At 43.9% G+C, this 20,220-nt stretch overlaps 1 protein-coding gene across 1 annotated transcript in view; it reads left to right on the plus strand.

Moving 5' to 3' along the window:
* The window catches only part of SLC1A4 (solute carrier family 1 member 4), a 34,002-nt gene extending 15,630 nt beyond the window's left edge, over positions 1 to 18,372 (plus strand). Inside the window, exons 4-8 of the mRNA XM_018921095.3 lie at positions 348 to 514; positions 3,238 to 3,471; positions 4,674 to 4,868; positions 6,299 to 6,433; positions 8,670 to 18,372. Coding sequence (XP_018776640.1) covers positions 348 to 514; positions 3,238 to 3,471; positions 4,674 to 4,868; positions 6,299 to 6,433; positions 8,670 to 8,904 — 966 coding nt within the window. The 3' untranslated portion in view covers positions 8,905 to 18,372. The remainder of the gene's footprint in view (positions 1 to 347; positions 515 to 3,237; positions 3,472 to 4,673; positions 4,869 to 6,298; positions 6,434 to 8,669) is intronic.
* The last annotated feature ends 1,848 nt before the right edge of the window (positions 18,373 to 20,220 follow it).

Genomic DNA, 20,220 nt, shown 5'->3' on the forward strand with positions numbered 1-20,220 from the left:
ATGGTTTTCACCTTGGTATCATCATTGCAATAAAGTCTTGAGTAAACTGGGGGGTTTTCTTGTTCAGGTCACTGAGAACACAACTATTATATTGAGGGGCACATGGGGAGGTAGTAGCAGGCCCTTTCCTTCCCAGTGAATCCATGCCAGCTCATAACTTGGGAGGTTTGTAGCTGAGCTGCATCCAGATCTCCTCGATTCCCTTGGATAAAATAGGCTCTACCTTTCCAAAATAGGCTCTGCTTGTTGATTTCAGATCAGTCAGACAGCAACAAAATGGGATGACCCTTTTGTTTGGTTTTGTCCTATTCCCACATGTAACAAGCCTTTTTTTTTTGTCTCTGCAGGTCCCTGTAGGTACTGATATCAGAGGGATGAACATCCTGGGACTGGTGCTGTTTGCTCTGGTTTTAGGAGTGGCACTGAAAAAGCTTGGCCCGGAGGGGGAAGATCTGATTCGCTTCTTTAACTCATTCAATGAGGCAACAATGGTCTTGGTTACCTGGATTATGTGGTAAGTGGGTGACTGCAGAAACATCTGCACTGCAGTATTATGCTCAGATCAGCAAACTCACATTTCATCTCTCTGTCCAGCTCTTTCCTGTGAGATCCCTCATCACAGCAAAAGTGAATGTTGTGATGTCACACAGTGGGGTATTTTTTCCTTGCTTGTGCCTTGTAATGAGACAGTCACTCATAGCTTAAGTTATCAGGCTGGAGAACTTCAAAGGGTTGCGTATAAATCCTCTCCAGGACTCCATTTTGATTATTTGGTGGAAAGAAAACTCAATATTTCCTAATGCTGATTTTTTTTCTCTTGCCTAATAATAAGCAAATATATTATTTCACTTAATTCCTTGAAGTCTGAAAAAGTTTATGGGCTGACTAGTACTCTGATCAATCCCACAAAGCTTTTGATGCCAAAAAAAGTCTCTTAGTTAGGAGCTGAAGCACACTAAACTTTCTTATTAGGCAAGAAACCAGCTTTGGAGGAGGCAGGCACCTCTAGAGAGTGGTTCAGGCCACCTAAGCTGGGGTAGCAGCAGCCTCCTAGCTGGGTTTTCCATCAGGTGGGATGAATCTGGGCCTCAGAGCAGTATCATGGCTGTCCTTGGAGTTTGGCTGCTCCTGTGAAACCAACAGTACTAATACCTCACATACAAACTTAAAAATATTCATAAAGATAACTAGCAAACAAATTAACAGTGGGACATTTCTCATGCCCTTTCCAAAGCTGGTGAAAAAGCTGTAAATGTACCTAGTGTATTAAATGTATATATTAAATGTATATTTAAATGTATTTCTTTCTTCCTTCATTCTGCATTTTTAATTCCTACTGTTTTCCTCTCCCTAAGAAGTAGAAGGGTTTTAACAAAACACCTGATTTTACACAGGCAGATCTCTGTGTTAGTTGCTATCATAAGGGATTGAAAAATTCAGTCTCCAAGGAGCTTAAGCTTTTTGCTCTTGAGTGTAATTCCTTGGACACTGAATACTGATAAGAGGCAGTTCATGCATTCAGCTTACTACAGTGCTAGCACTTCAAGCCAATCACTTGGTATGTAATCCTTTATTTTGTGGATTATAGGGACCACTGCTGACCCTTAACAGTGAAACCCTTACTTGTTCTCTTTACTTCTTTAAGGCTCTTGTGTAGTAGTCCTGGTATTTGTTCAAAATCTATAAAGCTGCACGTGCTTCCCAAGGGATACTTTGGAGTGGTGAAATCATACTACCAGGAGCAAAGGCAGCTTGAGCTTGCATCTGGTCCCATTCAACAGCCACTTTTGTGTTTTAGCAGCACTTGGGTCTCAACTTTCAGTTCTTTCCTCTCCAGCCTCCCTCTTCAAGGGGAGGAATTCAGTGTTCAGAGCTTGTGCAGGACCAGGGCTCAGCTAGATCTGGCTAATCAGGCTCCTCAGAAACACAGTTCAAAGGTAGAATTGCAGAGGCTAAGTGGGGAATGTTCCACAGGCCCCCCTAGAGATTAGGCCAAGGGAGGACAGAGGATGCTCACATGGATCTGGGATATAGGGAGATGCTCTCTGCATGGAACAGAGGAGCTGCAGAACCACTGAGGGAGAGGCAGGCCAGGAAAAAGTGAGTAATCTGAGCAGCCTTAAGGCTTCCCCACCTTTCCAGACTTTTGTATGCTTAACCAAACCTTTTGAAGTGGAGTCCTGACTCCACAAATCAGCTTCTCTGAACATGGGCATTGGATTCTTTATTCCTGAGATGTACAGGTAAATCTTTTTTAGTCACACATTTTCCTGGGGCAGGATTTTAGGGAGCTGGGTGGTCTTTTAGTATTTCTTCATCTTAGAAGAAGTGAATGAAGTGTGGACAGCATCAGCAGAGGTACTCAGACTCAAACATCCCCATAGAGCTTAGGAAGGAACAGGCCCTGGGCCTGCAGTGATTCACACAGTTTGTTTAGAGCTGTGTGCTGTTGGTGCAAGGGCAGCTCAGTCTTTTCAGGGCTCCTGGGACCAGAGGTGTGGCTGTAGCCTGCAGGTAGCCCTTCCCCTGGAGCAGTTCCACATGTTCTTGACAAAGGAAACTTCAAACAAATGCTGACGTGGCATGTTTCTAGATAGGAGACAGGAATGTGTGTATGTGCCTGGCTGTTGGCTCGGGAGAAGCTCTGGAAGCCTGATCATTTAACTTAGTCCTTTTTAGGCAAATAACAGAGTTAATTGATATCTTTGGCACATACATCAGCAGCCTTTAGCTGAGCTCTCTGGTATGTGCACGGCTTTTTCTTAACCTCCGCAGAGTTGGCACCCAGTGTGTCTGTGATTTTAATGACCTGACTCTGTACTCTGCTGGGAGTTTCTGCATGTCTAAGACCCAACTCTTTGACCCCTCTCTGTATTCCAGTGATGTGATGCTGTTCCCTTCCCCTCCCTTCCCTCCTCTCCTCACTGGTGTCTTGTTCTGGTAGGTCCTGGCAGCATTTCTGCTTCCCAGTCACCTTCCCTTTGGCACTCTCCTTGCCCTGTCTCTGAGGGCATAAGTGAACAGACCTTTTAAAATTTGACTGCTTACCATCCACTAAACAAAAGTCTTAGAAAAGCCTTCCAAATTGGCCTAACCTGAGCGTGTGGTGAAATAAGAACCACCTTCAGTAGGAGAAGCAGATTGTTTAGGGGAATATTATTTCCAGGACAGAAAATGTCAGTGTTTTCCAAGGCTTTTTGTTTTTACTTAATGACAGCCAATATTTCGTTTACACAGGTATGTACCTATTGGCATTATGTTCCTTGTTGGGAGCAAGATTGTGGAAATGGAAGATATCATGCTTCTGGTGACCAGTCTGGGAAAATACATCTTTGCCTCTATCCTGGGCCACGTCATCCACGGAGGAATCATTCTGCCACTTATTTATTTTGCAGCCACGCGGCAAAATCCGTATCGTTTTCTCTTAGGACTTATCACACCACTTGCCACTGCCTTTGCCACTTGCTCCAGGTGGGTTTCTGTGCCACATCTGAGACTATAGCCTGGTTATGCTTGTCACCCTAAACTGGCTGTATCCAGTTTTAGTTTAAGGTGTGAATATTGTTCCTGAGATTGCAGAGAGAGTCTTCTGAGCACAGATACTCTCACTGCTGTCGTCAGTCTGCCACACAGCACGTGCTGATTATCAGCTGTTGAAAAGAATTCCTCAGAATATTGAGGCCATAGCATGATGCTTAGTTGGAAATATCTTGGTGGGGGGGGGGGTGGGGAGGGCAGAAAAATTCTTTAAATGATCCGGCCAACTGTCCTTTGAGTTTTAGTGAAGTGAGGGTCAGTAGTGAGTGACTTTGTCCTCAGAAGTTTACTTTTTAAGTTCAGAAGGACCTGGAACAAATTTAGACTAATTTTGTAAGAGCAAAGCAAAGACTTGCTTGTTAGTGTAAAGGTATTTAAGGTTATTTATTCAAAGATCTGGCCTAATCAGCTTTTATTTGTCACAACCAAGTGACTGAGCGTGTCATTTACACTTTTCTCAAGTACAAACACCTGATCAAATGACGTATTATATAAAACCATTTCAGGTCATCCCAAAAACAGTTGCATGTCTGCTAGTGGAGCTGAAGTACTATTATAAACTCTCTCCTTCTGCATAGTAGGAGAGGGTTTATGAAAAAAAAACATGTAATATATAATGCAAGAAATAAATCCAAGAGTGACGTTTTATTTTAATTATTTTTCTGTTCATTTGAGAAGGTACTAATACAGCATTAACAGAGATTGGTGTTGCATCTGTTGTGTTTATATTATCACAGAATCATACAGTGGTTTGGCTTGTAAGGAACTTCAAAGATCATCTAGTTCCAACCTCCCCTGCTATATTTGCATCTGTCACTGCAAGTTTGTAGTTTGAGACTTGTTCATTCTACAGCCATGTAATGCTGCATATTGTGTTAAGTCATGAGTTCTTGCTTCTGGGAGATTAAAGTCTGTATCAGCTATTTCTGGATGAAAGCAGATTATTAAATACCTGTGCTCAAAACTCAACAAGGAGGGTCCCTCATTGCCATCATGCCAGAGAGGGACTGTAAAATGGCATTCCTCCCTTGACAGTCCTGTCTGCAGCATGCTAGAAACATGGAAGCCATGAGACAGTGATGGGGCCTTCAGAGCACCCTGGTGCACTCTTTCATTTCTCCCTGTTCTTTTTCCAGCTCAGCCACGCTCCCATCCATGATCAAGTGTATTGAGGAGAACAACGGAGTTGACAAGAGGATCAGCAGGTTTATCCTTCCCATTGGGGCCACTGTAAACATGGATGGAGCTGCTATTTTCCAGTGCATGGCAGCTGTGTTCATTGCTCAGCTGAATAATGTCAACCTCAACCCTGGGCAGATCTTCACAATTCTGTAAGTTGCTTGCAACCACATTCTTCTGGCCCCCAGACACATTCAAGCTGTGGTCTCTCAGTTAATAGCTAACAGTTAGCATTCCACATCTCTGACCTAAAGCTTGCAAACTGCTATGTAACGTAATTGTAGGGTGATTAAAGGATGGAGTCTTTAAACCTTTACAAGATTTGCCAGAATCTCAATTTAATGAAAGGTGGAACCTGGGAGGGGTAATTAATTCTGAAACAATCTTTGAGCTGTTTAAAGCTCTTTCTCACATGAAATTCCTCTCCTTCCTTAAGCGTCTCACAACTCCATCCTACAGTCACCATTAGGCTGGGTAATTGAGGCATTCTGCACTGCCCAGAAAGCAGCCCCTGATTCCGCCTCTGGATTCCTTGGAAAATTCTCCTGCGAGCTCTTTGGTTCCTTATGCATGTATTTTGTACTAAAAACTCTGTTCCTGCTTATGTCTGTCCTTCTTACCAGCACATTGCTGGCTTTCCTGATCAGATCTCTTGTTGTTTCCCTCCTGACTGCTTTGTTCCATTATCTCCTCCACCTCCCCAGTCCTACCTCTTTCTCTAAGACTCTCTCCCCTCTATGCCTGAAATATCCTCCAATGCCCCATATCCCATGAAGTGTCATTATCTTCATTTTTCTCCTCAAAATCCCTTAAAGGAGTATGCCACAAGCAGTTCTGTATACTCCTCACTGTGCCCAGCAGCCACAGCTGCATCCACCACATGCCTCTTAGGGCTGGTTCCTGGCATTTTCTCTCCTTTCTGGCCAGGTTTTATTTTCTTCTTGATTGTGTTTCCAAGTATGTTGTTTGTCTATTTCAGGCAGCGTTTGGGCACTGGGATTTTTTTGGGTGGGTAGCCAAATTAGCTTCAGGTAGTCTCAGTGAATCAGGCGTGAAGACAGGTCTGAGGATGATGCAGTGATAGCCCAAGGAGAGCTCAGTTGCAGACATCTGCACACAAAAAGGTGTGTTGAGCACATGCAGTGCAGGTTTCCAGCTCCTGGTTTAGGGTCTGTGTTGGGATGCAAATGAGATACAGAGAAGGAACTGTGCCCTGCATGGCAGAGTTTGCCTTTATACATGGGGGGTCAGGATGTGTAAGTCCCTTAGCATACTGGAGCTGGGGATGTTAGTAAGGCACCAGGATACAGTTGTGTTGGTTGTTTCTTATCCTGAAAAGGCAGTCCTGGTGTTGAACCCAGAGCCATCGCCACGGTAACTGCTGCAGATCCCTGCAGAGGCCTGTCCTCTGCACCCAGTCCTTTGCATCAGCAGGCAGGAAGGGGTTTGCCTGGGAAGCGAATGCTCCGTGTGTCCCATGCTGGAGCGTTTGTTTACAGTTCCCATGGCGGGGAAGCACGTGACAGAGTGCAGCAGAGGAGAGCTGGGAGTGCTCTAACCAGGCATGGGTGTTGCTTTGCAGCGTGACAGCCACGGCGTCCAGCGTGGGAGCAGCCGGGGTCCCAGCCGGAGGCGTCCTCACCATCGCCATCATCTTGGAGGCCATCGGGCTGCCCACCAACGACCTGTCCCTCATACTGGCCGTGGACTGGATCGTGTGAGTACTCCAGGCCTCACCTACCTGCTCTTGGGAGGCACAGAAACATGAAATTACAGAATGGCTAAGGCTGGGAAAAAACATTCAGATTTTGTCAATGTAGCACCACCCATCACGCTCACCATTAAGCCATGTCATGAGGACTCCACCACTTCCATAGGCAGTCTGTTCAAATGATTTACCATTCTTCCTGTGAAAAGATTTTCATAATATCTAATCTAATTCTTCCCTGGTGCAATTTGAGGCCATTTCTTCTCATCCTGTCACTTGTTATATGGGAAAAGAGAGTGACATTTACATCACTACAGCATCCTTGTAGCATGTTTAGCTGGAAACGTGGTCAAAGTACAGAATGTAACGCAGCAGAAAATAAAACTGAGTAGAAAATAAGACCCTACAAGATGTCTGCCTACGGGACAGGTAACTTCTGATGAGGAATGGAAAAGGTGGTGCCTTCTCATTTTAAAGCAGTCAGCATGCTGAAATCCCTCTTCAGCTTTTTTATTCAACCTTTGTATTTCTTCTTGGCTTCAATTCCCATTAGAATGGTTGTTAAAAGTCCATTTAGAATGTGTTGATATTGCTGGAGATTATTTGGACACTAGAAAGCCTGGGGAGGACAAAGGAAATTGAGTCTGAACATCAATTGAGTTTTTGTGGAAAACTTCCTTAGTTACATGTGGGAAGCAGTTTCCATCAGAAGCTCTTGTCAGCTATTGTTTGAACTTTTTTAATAGTTTCAAGACCGGTCAAAGCACCAACACAAGTGTCATAGAGGGGTGCTGTCCATTGGCAGGGCAGGCACACAGAGGGTTTGTGACACTTGTCACTGCTGTGGGCGCTGTCATGGTTGGAACACACTGCTGAGTGTCAAAAGTTTAGTAGACAGTGTTACCACCTTTCCTTTCCGTCTTCAGGGAAGGAGGTAAGAGGTCACTATGGGTCAAGTGATTTGAATCCTGCTTAGGTAATTGGTTTCCATTTCATGGGTTATTGGGCAGCTCTTGGTTTGGACTGCACATAATGCATCAGCGTTGCTTTTTGGAAACACCAGCCTCTCAGTATAGATGGTGCAGTCTCACAGCAGGTGTAGAAATTAGGATGCCTGAGGACACCCTTGAATTTCAGAGACTGGGGAACATGGCAGCTATATTACCTTCCCTTCCCACACAACACATGTCTGTGGAGGATATTCCTACAATTTTCTGAGGGTCATCACACTCTTTCTTACTCTTGGGGATCAGCCACCTGCAGAGGACAGGAGATAGAGGCAAAGCACTGGCTAGCCCTTTTTATCCTGTCTTCCTAAGGAAGCACAGTAGTGGCTGGGTGTTCCACACCTATACTTGCAAGTGCTTTGAGGTAAGAGTGAAAAACTTGCCCTTCCTTTCACTCTGGGCTGCTCTCAGCCTGTGTTGTGCTGGTTGCCTTCCTTTTAAAATAGGTCGCATCCCTCTGTGGTCAACAGTGTTCTAGTCAAGGAGCTCAGCCTTGTGGTAACAAAAGGGGAATAGAGGGAGGAAGGAGTCCCCTGTCTTGCTTTAATGCTAGCTGTTTAATTACCAGAGAGGTCCACAATTACAAGCTGAGCCTCTGTTAAAGTTAGGCTGCAGAATCACTAGCAAGTCTCAAAAGCCACGAAAACATTGTTCATCTTTATGACTCATAAATCTCTTCCATTACACCCTGGCACATGAGTTTTGTGTTACAGGACCAAAAATTAGGGCAGGTGCTATGGGGAACAAATGCAGAGAACACAAGTCATTCTGCCTGCTTTAGGAAGAATCCCTTAAGTAGGTGCTTGGATTAAGATACCGGTCACAGTAGTTTAAAAAGAGAGCTGAGTGTTCTGAGTCACTTACTGCATAAGCCTGAAGTAAGTTCCTGCTCTGAACATGCATTTGAAAAATGCTGGCCTGGGGAAAGGGAAGAGGAAGGAGGTGACTTGTGAAAAGCAGGATGCCTGAGAAAAAGAGTACCATTGCTGCAACCCACAGAGAGACCAGAACCAGCTGATAGTGAGTTTGACTGACCTTAAACCTGCTCTGGTGCACATTTTTAGTTCTGAAATAGAGATGATACTTCTGTGGAAAACACCTGTGATAACTATATCTCCCTTGTCTGGTTCCATTGATGTTAGAGGTTTGGCAGGGGTGAATCAGCTCCCCCTATTGTATTATAACTCTCTTAAAACTAAAACCCTGCTGCTTTGGTTTTTGTTTCTGATCTTCACCAGGGATCGAACCACCACAGTTGTGAATGTGGAAGGGGATGCCCTGGGAGCGGGCATCCTTAATTACCTAAATGAAAAAGACAAGAAAGAGAGAGAGCAGGAGCTCAAGGAAGTCACCGTAGAAGCAGTTGCTAACAGCAAGTCTGAAGCAGAAACGTCACCTTTGGTAACCCACAAAAACCCAGTCTCCAACACAAGCAGCACAGCAGACCCTGAATCCAAGGAATCAGTATTGTGACTCGAGGCCGCTCGTCGAGACCAGTCCTGGAGGTGGCCCAGGGACTTGTCGACGCACCCAGACACAGTGCGACCAGGGGGTGGATGGCTCTTGGAAGTGCTCATTTCCAGTCTGTTTTGAAATATGCTGGCCTGGGGAAGGGGAGGGAGGTGGGGTGGGCAGAGAAGGGGTGTTGAGAAAGAACACTCGCTTTATAATAGTATTTTGATACTTCATGTGTGTACATGTATACGTGTTGCGCTGCACACTTGTGTACATGTATATGAGAAGTGCCATCGAGGCTTCTGGTGTAACAAGACTTCCATTAGTGAAGGCTCAGGTGGGTTCAAGATAGGGAGGTAGACAAACCCAGTATGTGCTTATTGTAGGGAAAAATTTTTGCTGCTGTATGAATGGAGAAGCAGTCTAAAAACTCCAGAGTGGGTGAAAATGTTGCTTAAATTTGTTTTCTAGCCTGGAAACGCTTAGCAACCATTACAGCCATTATATGAAGCAACATTTTTCTCCCACTCCACTTCCTCTCATGTTCTCCGATCCATTAAAAGCCTTGAATATGTCCTTAAAACTAGCTGTTTTCTATTTTTTTTTGTTTTGTTTCATACCTAAATTAATAGCTTATAGGGACTTGTTTCATTCTCTGTCTACATTGCAGTTCCTAGCAGCTTTCCTTGGTTACTAACTCCAAAACTGTGGGACCAAACAGAGGAGCTCTTCGTGCATATCAAGGATTGGTTTCCTCCTTTCTTCTAACCAAGGTGTTAAGAAAAAAATCCAGAGGAACAAATTTTGTTAAAGTAGTCCCTTTGGGGCTGAAAAAAATGTAGTCTTTTCCAGCGTTAGTATGTCTGAAAGAGGCTTGCTTGTGACAACATCCATAAATCCAGAAGTCAGTTCCCTTTTTGAAAACACACGATTCTCTGTTAGCACACCACGTCCTGCTCATGTTTATTTAATGGGTCAATCAAAACGACTTTATTCATACTCTCTTTCAGCAAAATGGAATAAGGGAGGAAAAATTCTGAACACACATCATGTGGAAACTGATGACAGGCAACTCTGAGTCTTGGCTTGAAAGGGGAAGAAAGGAGATGAGTTTATAACCTCAGTGATCTCTGTGTGGGAGCTGGCTACGTGTACCTGCTAGGAATTTGGTCCTGCCATAAATGTTTTTCTGGCAGCAGTTTACTTGTAGTAATTCTGGGTGGTGGGCCAGGGTAATGCTTTCATGGCAGGTGGCAACCTTTGCTTGAAGCTCAACAAAATGCTTCTGGATTCTTACGCCTCCTTTTTGCCTTTACACTTTGCTTCCTGAATTTACATCCCAAACCTGAACAAAGTCTGGCAAATTCATTACAAAGATCCTGTTGCTTTATCTTGGCTCTTTGGATGCTCATAGTTAGGAAATTATGACTACGCATGCCAGGATTTGCCTGGACTTGTGATGTTTTCCCTTGGCTACTTCAACCAGAGATTGCATACGGTCCCTCTCCACACTGTTAATTCAGCAATTTACACTTAGCTTTGATATAAAGTAGTGCTGAAGTCTCCCTTTTTCTTTCTTCTCTCTTGCTTCAGAGGAATCTATCTTGGAAGGATATCAGCACTAGGAAGAGGCAACTCCAGTTCCATAGCAGCAGCTGCCTTCCTATGCAAAGCATCCCTCCTGGTAAAGGGACACAATGAATTTTGCAGAAAGACGCTCAGATGTGGCCACCCCTGAGGGAGAGCGCCGTGTGTCATGACTGGCTGGTTCATCTGGTGCACTGCAGCCATGCAGACAATCCAAGTAGGAAAGGATTAGTCAGCCCTCTGGGAAACTGCAGGTGGAGTTTCTTCTTAACCAGTTTATTTGTAACCATGTCCACAAAATTTGGTCATTCTTTGGCTCACCTTCAAAATGGAAGGACACAAACACAGTTCTGTAGGGATGTCTTTTGCCCAGCAGATCAACTTCGCATTTCTTCCTGCTAGAATCATCCCGACTCCTTTCAACTCAGGAAACCAAAAGCACATTTTTAGGTCTAAGCATCTCTTTGAAATATCTGAGTGTACCAGAACCCCAAATACTTAGATTTTAAAATAGTATATGGATGTCTCAAGGAAGCTAAAAATCTTGACTGTCTCCTGTGGGCTGGGTTCTGTAGTTTAATTTTATCCCTCATCAGATGTTTAGCTCCTGTGGTTTTATAAGACCCCCTGGAATACTGTGTACAGTTCTGGTGTTCCCAACATAAGGAGGACACGGAACTGTCCGAGCAAGTCCAGATGAGGGCTGCAAAGAGGATGGGAGTACACCCCCTGCAAAGACAGGCTGACAAAGTTGTTCAGCCCAGAGAAGAGAAGGTTGCATTGCAACCTCCAGGATCTGAAGGGGGCCTTCAGGGAGGCCAGAGAGGGGCTTTGTCAGGAACTGTAGTGGTAGAACAAGGACCAGTGGATATAAACTGAAAGAGATGAAATTTGGTGAGATACTGAACCAGGCTGCCCAGGGAGGTTGTAGATGCTCCCAACCCTGACAGTGTTCAAAGCCAAGCTGGATAAGGCCTTGAGTAACCTGGTCTAGTGGGAGATGTCCCTGCATATGTCAGGGGTATTGTGACTGGGTGATCTGTAAGGTCCTTTCCAACCCTTAACATTCTGTGATTCTATGCTGCTCTCCCTCACTGTGACACATGCAGCTAGGATCAGCACATGAGGGCAGTACTAACATGACAATTCATGAAGCTCATAGCACCATTTCAGAGAAGAATACATCACAATTTTAATTTTTTTTTCACCCTGAAGCTGTTGTTGCCCACAGGTAGAAGTACTGCCCTAGGCAAATCCAAAGGCTGGGCTTCCTTGCAAGGCACTACTTTGCCATTGCTATGTGATCCTTCTTCCCTATGGTGCTGCAGCTGGAGCTTGCTTCATCCTTGTAGCAGTGTGTCATAGGCTATGGCACATTGTTCCTGACAGGGGATCCCAGGAAATGGAAAACTGAAGCAAATACCCCAGTATTCCAATAGCAATGCAGTAGATCACAGTCTTCACTGAATGCCTCTCCCAGTCCCTGCTAGTGGGTTGCCATGTTTTGCATCATTGTGAATCTCTATATTCATGTAAAGCTTATTAGAGCAGGTGGATTTAAGGAGGTCAAATCATTCTCATAGCAGGAATTTAATCAAGGAAATCTGACATTACTTTTCTTGGAGACAGGTATCTTAAGATTTATATGAATCATGAGCATTCAGCTCTTAACCTGCCAGAAATCTGTAGGCGTCTTACAGAAGCCCTACTTCAGACTTAAAATATGCCCGGTCTTTTGTTGTTTGTGCACAACAAGAGGGATCTATGGAAGCAGTAGTGCTGGATAATTACTGCTTGTCAGAACATCTTCTTGGTCGTTTTTTAAATAATTTGTGTCAGAATTTTCATTTCTTGTTTTTCTGTGATGTTCCCATTCCTCACGATAGCCGTGATGCATTCTAGAACTCTCTACCTGGATTGTTTTCTTAAGGTAGGAATATGAAAGATCCAGTGTTGCACTCTCTGAGACTGTAAAAAATGTGATGCATTCCAACAACTGCCACTATAATCATGTGGATCCTGGTGGTAAGCCTGATGAGATAGAAGACTTGCCATTAGCTCCAAGTGGTCAGGGTCTTGAGGCTGCTGGGAGAAAAATGAAAGGGCATCCTTGAGGGGTGTACATTTGAGATGCTGTTCTTGACCTGCAGTGTAATGTGTTATACTGGGAGCTTCCTATTCCAGGAGGCTGTGAGCTGAGAAGGTGCTCAGGAGCCTTGCAGGTGCAGCCAGGGGTACCTGCTCTGCTCTGCTCTCACCCAGGCACTCCACAAATCTGGTGCTAGTGTGGTACTTAACTCCAATGTCTCTTGACTGGACATATATTTCTGTCCTCCTGGCATAACTGTAAATTGGAAACCTTTAGACTTTAGTCAGTTGGGTTTTTTTGTTTGTTTGTTTTTTTAAGAGGAAATAAATTCCATGTTGAAAACACTGTTTTCAGAAAACAAAATTTTCTATTTGATTTTAGGTTGGTTTTTTTTGTTGTTTTTTTTTTTTCTGGAAGGTACAAGTTCTCTTCTCAGCTCACGCCTACTCTCTAGTACAGGAATTGCTTTTTGAGAGAAAGATATGGAAACTACACGGTGTGTTTCTTGGGGTGTCCTGTGCAAGGCCAGGAGTTGGCCTTGATGATCCTTATGGTCCCTTCCAGCTCAGTGGATTCTATGAAATATTGAAGAGTCTGCAAGCCTTTTTTTTCCAGTGAAGTTTCTTTGACCATTTTGGTCAAGTTTCTTTGACCATCTTTTATTTCTTCTCTAGGATTGACTTCTCACTCCATGCTTTATTTATCACTGCCTGATCTCATCCTGTTTCCTGTAATACCCTATGTTCTTTTTATGTTTCAGTGGCTCAGGAATAAATGGGAGAGTGGACAGAGTTTTGAGGGCTCCAGTTTGCATTCTTCCTTGTTCCTGTCCTGGACTCAGCAGAGGTTTGTGAGCCTTGGTAATTTAGAGTTGCTCTGAGAGTGCCAAGCAGTATCTGTCTCTCATATTGAGAAAGTGCTTCTTCTGTGCTGTGAGATGTGGGTTTAGATGCCTGTAAAACTGTAGTGAGCAGTGGAAGATGCCAGGACTTGACTGCTTGTAGGATAGTTTCAGTTAAGATCTTGTATTCCTAAGAACTGAGCTTTAGCTGAGTCTTGGTGTTGGTAATTGCTCTACAAGACTGGGTAATTGCAAAGGACTTCAACCCCTTCTGGGGATGTCTCTTGCAGTCAGGATGGCTTTTGTGTTGAGAACAGACTAGAGCCAATCCCAGGGCTTCCCCTGCCAGGATGTGACAGACGGGACTGTGTCCCTCGGATAGAACAGAGATGTGGAGGCAGCCAAAGTACCACATGGGTTGGTGAAACAATCTCTGCTTTGTCTTTTCTGGGCAGCCCTGAGGAGGCAATTGGCCCTGAGGTGGTGAGAGACTGGGGGGAGGGTGTGAGGGGCAGGCTTTCCTGGTGCTTGCTCTGTTCCCATACTCTTCCCTGGGCATTTGCTGTGATCAGTGCCAGATATGGACCTGACTCAGTGTCACCATTCCTGTTCTCCTGTGGTTCCTCCTTATTTTGCAGCAAGAACAATGACATCTGAAGTGTTTACACAGTTCCTCTTTCAGTCAAGTCAAAGTCCCTGTCATCTCTGTGACTGACCACCCAGCCATATTTTGTAGGTTGTGTCCTCAAGAGCTTGCAAAAGGGCCAAAATCACCACCTCTTCTGCAAAGATTTGCAGCATTGGTCAACAATCTGGGCTAAATCTTCACTCTGGTCCTCTGCTAACACAGAGCATTTCTGCAGCCACTCTAAAGCATCATCCTGTTGGAAATGATAATTTTTAATCCTGACCCTCCCACAGGCAGTGAGCAGTGGGCCTCAGGTACCAAGTCAAAAGACCAAAATATAAACTCTCACCAAAGAAAAATTGTTACATTTTCACTGATTTTAACAGAGCCTTGGCAGTTCATAATGACAGAGCTGCCTGTAATGACTGATCTGGTGACAGATGAACAGCACAGAATTAGGCAGGTTGCATAAGTCCTATACCTGTGCATCCTTTTCTGTAAATCAGGTTTACAGATAATAACGTCTCTCACAGGCCATAGTGTGGAAGATAGTGAGTTGCAATGTTTGGAAAGCACTCTTAAGACACAGAGCAGTAAATCTGAAAGAATAATGAACTTTTCAAAAATTTGAAAGGATTCAAATAATGAAAGCATGCAGAGTTGCATTGTGCTAGAGGAAGAATGACTGATGGAACAGAGATCAGGTGTATGCATTTGCTGGGCTAATTCAGGAGGAGCTGGTGTCAGTGTGAGCTGCAGTTCAGGAAAGGGATGTGACTTAGTCAAGGACAGCACAATGCCCTGTTCTATCTGCCTCCTTCCATCTCCACCTGACATGCCATGAAAGCTTAGGCTCAGGTAAATTAACAGACATCACCATGGATTCAGAATCTAAATTGGGAGTCTTGACAGCTTAGTTCCTGACTAGTTTCAGTGGGAGAAAGAGCTTTTCAACTCAAAGAACAAGTTGTCTTGTTGTCAGTATGGGTGACAAAGATGGAGGAAAAAAAGGAAAAGCTGGAAGGCTGCAGAGGCACAGGGTAAGCAAGAGGATGAAGAAGCCTCTTTCCTTGGCATTTTGATATGGATAGGATCAAAGAGGTTGCAGGCATTTGTCTGGCACATAGCAGGGACAACACAAATCTCCACCTGCTGCTTGGGTGGGATTTGCAGGGAGACGCAGGAGTGCTGAAGCTTCTGAAATGCAACAAGGCAGCATGCAGAGGGCCAGCATGGAGCTCTGATAAGCTGCTGCTGGCTGCTGGCCATGACCAGAGGAACAGAGGTACAGTTCTGGATCAGGGATTGACCCACATTCCTCCTTGTAGGATAGCTAGGACAAATGCTCTTCAGATAAATGCATGGAGACCATTATTCTTCAAGGACAAAGACCAACTTCTTATCTATGGAAGCATATTGATGAAAGCCATGCTCACTTGCTGCTTCAGTTTTCTGGCAGGAGGAAAAAGGGATCATCATTTGACAAATGGTCTAAAACTTCTTCCAGACTTTGGGCAACACATTGAGACAGTTGCCCCTGAATATTTTAACTCTGACAATAAGTAATCCAGAGCCTTATTTGGCTCATGTAGGTCTTCGCATCTGAGCACTGTCTTGAGAAGTTAATGTTAACACAGAATTCATTCCATGGGGTCTTTACAGGCATTTGTGACCAGCAGACATCAGTTCACATCTGCACAAGTGAATGAATACAGAAAAAGGTGATAGAGCTCTCTCTTGAGTCGCATGAAGAGTTGCCAAGCCAACTAGGAGCAGACTCTGAGTCCCAGAGCCAGGTTCATTGTTAGCTAACAACTATCACCTCATTAAAATAATCCACATCTGAGGGTTTATAAATCTATTTGATTCCATACAGAGATTTTAATAGGAGAGGAACAAAAAAATCTTTCATTCAATTCACAGGGTGGTTACTTAGCAAATGTCAGTGTCAGCAGATGCATCATCCTTAACAGTTATGAAATCTCATTTGGATTTAACCTCAGATATTGGTGCCAGCAAGAGGTGAGGACTGTGGACATTTCAGCTGGCTGACAGCTCTTATGTAAAATCCTGCTCAATAAACATTTATACTTGTCTCCCAAGGCCACAGATATTGCTTGCAAGGCAAGCGGGGCTACCAACAGGAACCCATATGAGGAAATGGATTTTGAGCCAACTCTGTTGTAATGCAAAGTTAACAGTGTGGTTTTAAGCCACAGAGACTAAGATATTTGGTCTTAGATGTTCCTTAGGTTAGCTTTCACTTGCTCCTTCTGGTAAAACAACACTGAGAAAGTAATGTTCTTCCTTGCCAAGCATGTATTTAGTAATTGAAACTAAACTACATATGGCATGTGCGTGCAACTTAATTGCAGTTAAATGTTGCAGAAGGAAATTACTGAGGGAACTTTTCTCTCAAGGAACTGTTTACAATATCTGAATCCCCCAGATTCCATTCCCACAGGAAGAGTTGTGCTTAACCGTAAAAAATACTCTAGATATTAACTGGTTTGGATTGTGGCTTTTTTTAGAACCAGAACTGGAAGGAATGCTGCAAAAAGGACAGGCCAGGGCCTTCACTGATGTGCATTGGTGTAATTTCCTGAGCTTTCTGCATTTCTGATGGAGATACCTCTGTAGCAGCATAGAGGAATGGTCTGGGCCTTTAAAGATGATCATGATCAACAAAGCAGCGGCAAAGCAATGTTTTTAAAGCAATCTTTCTTGGCTGTAACTAAAGGCATTTTACATGCTCACAGTATTCGTATAATGTGGTGCCTCTAATAAAAAAGTGTTTTCCCGGTGGTCGGTGTTGATGCAGAAGGAGACTTCCTCCTGTTTTGTTCAGTTTGCCTTCTCTGTATCCCTCCTGCAGAGTCTGTTGTGCTCCTTGGAGTCTGCCCAGATCCCAGCAGGATCAGGCTCCTGTAGTACATAGATCAAACTTAAAGATCTTCTGGCCCCATCTGAGGACATGGACTGTTTCCTGTCCTCTTGGGAGGGAACAAAGACATGTTTTCAGCTTTGGAGAGTGTCTGACTGAACAAACCCTGCTTCATTAAGGCAATACCTTAATGACATTTTGCACTTAATTAGTCAAATAATTGTGACCAAGGTGGCCCAGCTGTCGCTGCCTCCCTGCTCTACTCCACAACAGATGCTCTGTTGACTTTTCTTCCCTGAAGGCCACTGTGGGAAGACATCATGTGTTTCACACATGCGTTTCACATCATAATGTGTTTGCCATCCATAAGAATTCCATTCTTTTAAGGACACAATCTTATTTAGAATTCCTCAGTTACTATACTGGCTGCACTCTTGTAAGGGTGTGCTGTATGGGATGGAGCCCATGTGTAGCACTGCAAATAGCTGAGCAAACCTCTGCTCCTGAACTGCTTCTTGGTTACAGCAAACTGAGACAAACTCACTCACACTTTCTGAGGGTGAAGACTTCGATTAAATTTTGATTAATCCCTCAGATTCAGGGATAGCAGGACCACCCCTGCCCATGAGGAGTCCCCTTCTGCCTTATTATCCTTAAAGGTGCCTTGTCCTGGTTTCGGTTTCAGGACAAATTCCAAGTTGCTGTTTGGCTTTCAAATATAACTATGCACCAAAGCTGAAAGACTCCATTATCCCTGGAGATAGGAGGGAGAATATGATGTCCCGGTGTGAGACAAGGAAAATAGTTTTCTTTATCCTGTGAGCTCTCTGGCAGCAGTCCTGAGGTGGGTATGTGTGTGTGTGCTTTTATTTCTACCTGAAACACAAGTTGTTCTGATTAGGAGGAAGGATTATTGTATTTTTATATGCTAAACCATTTGATTAATTACTTTAATAAACAGATGAACTCTGAAATTCACTGCCATCCACTCCAGTACAATCCAGAATCACTGATACAAATGTATCTGCCTTGTGCTTAGAGTAACCCCGACTTTGAAGAGATGTTTGTGCCATGTAGGTGTGTTGATCCTTGTGCCCGTCAGTAGCTGTTCCTCTTTCAAAGCTGTGGGTTTCACCCATGTGACTCTGTATCAACCTTTCCACTGTCTGCCAAGAACAGATGTATGTGCACATATGCAAAGACCATACTGCTGTGTCAGGGGGTCTGTGACCCTGGGGCAGATGTTACAGATGTTTGTTGTGTGCTGTACCCTTTGGAGTAAGAACTCCCTGCCTACCTGGGGAGCAACCAGTCCTGTGGCTCAGGTTGGGATGGTTTGTTGTATTAGGAGGGTGACTCAATGGGATACTTTCTTTTTCCCTTCTTTCATGGAAATGTATATTTGTTCTCTCTTTGTGTAGCTTATCAATCTAAAATAAAAACCACCCCAAACAGAATTCATGTTTCCATCTTTGTTTGGAGAGGACCTGGCCTTTTAGTTGGATTAGCCTTGCAGAGGCAGTGGGACGTCCTGCTGGATCAGGCTGTGTCACCTGAGGAAAGACTCCTTTGGAAATGCTCCTGCATGAGAATTGTGCAGTTTGGTGTTTGGTTCTGCTTTCCCAGACCCTGTCCATTGTTGGCACGTTGGTATCACTGGTTGTCAGCATTTAACTCTTTCCCTGCTGGCATTTCTCCAAGCCCTCTACACAGGTGCTGGGCTATAAAGGGTCTTTGGGAGAGCCTGGATTAGCAGTTACGCAGTCGTGGGGTAGAAGGGCTGACAGACACACCTGCTGCCCTTCAACCAAGCCAAGTGACTTTGTTCCTTGGAGAAGGATTGAAGAGTGGGAGTAATCATTAGGAAATGCTTTTCAATAAGCAGCCAGGCTGGTAAATTCAGGTTAATTTTAGATTTGCCACACAGCCATCCAAGCAATATGCTGGTCTCAGAACTGAGGGCCTGGGTTTGCCATCTAAGTGGGTTTGATACAGCTTTTCCATCAAAAGCTTACATAACTCCAAAGGGTGGAGTCTCTCCTGAGATGCACACACATAACTTCACAAATTGAGGGGAAAACATCTACTATGTAAGGGTAGGTAGGTTAGCTTCAATCATTAAGCTCCCAGAACAAATAAACAAGGGGGCAAATTCACAAGAATTGCAAGCACCAAAAGAAACAGAATTTGAAGGACCTGCCCATTTATGACTTAAAAATTGTTACTGGTGTTATGCCCTGGAATGTAAATCTTACAGAACCACCAATGTGGTGGTTTCCAAAAAGCCTGACTCCATGGTTATGTCTTTGGCTGCTCACTTCCTAGCTGAACTAGCTCACTTCTGGTCCTCTGGGACCAGAGCCTGGAGCCACTCACACGTCAGCTTTGCATACAGGTTTTCTGAAGTCTGGGGTGGCTGTCAGAGCCATAGTGATTTGCCATTTGAAACCCATGAAGCTGTGCGAGACCCATGGAAAAGGTGGAATGATTGCTTGTCTTTAACGAGAGCTGAGCTAAGCCTTAGACTGAGTCCCAGGTGCCTCCACCCAGACATTATTAGCCCTTGTTAGGCATCATTATGAATAAAAAGATAATTTCCTATAATATTTCAATGAAAAGTTGGAGAAGTTCTAATTAAAGTTTATTTATTTTGTTCTGGTTTTCTACCACCAACAACAAATCTGGCCACCTGCTTTACAACTTTTTCATTTTCTCGGGGTTTTTTTAAGCATTTTTTGGGAAAATGCTCCTCACTTCTTTCTTCTAAGCTCTAGGCAGGCAACACACATTTCTCTTGTTCACATCAAAAGTGTTTAAAAGTAAATCTATTACAAAAGCCACTGCTATTGTTCTAACTTAATATTTGCAGAGGAAATGCAATTATGGCCAACGAGCAGATTAGTCCTTTTTTTAAATCCCAATTTGTCTGATTAAGGTATTCAGAACCATAGGAAAGTGCCTTGTGAGTTAAACAGAAGACAGTATCATTTATTCTGCCCTGAAATGAATGGTTTGATTCACACAGGTTGTGTGGTACAGCTGCACTAACCAGTCACCTTTAAAATGTGTAGGTTTGTTGGAAGTCAGATCTCTGCTATGTCGCCATTATAAGCATTAAAGTCTCTTTGAATCATTGTAGAAGATATTACAGAAGGGGACTATGGTATTTATTTACATTTTATGTCCATTATAACCACCTGCACTGATTCTCTTACAGATTTCATTCACTCTCATGAATGTCCAGCCCCAATCATTTGTGTGCAACATACACCACAAGGGTTGATGCCTGTGAATTCTTCACTAAA

Source organism: Serinus canaria, chromosome 3 (assembly GCF_022539315.1).
Source record: "Serinus canaria isolate serCan28SL12 chromosome 3, serCan2020, whole genome shotgun sequence".
NCBI classification, from domain to species: Eukaryota; Metazoa; Chordata; class Aves; order Passeriformes; family Fringillidae; genus Serinus; species Serinus canaria.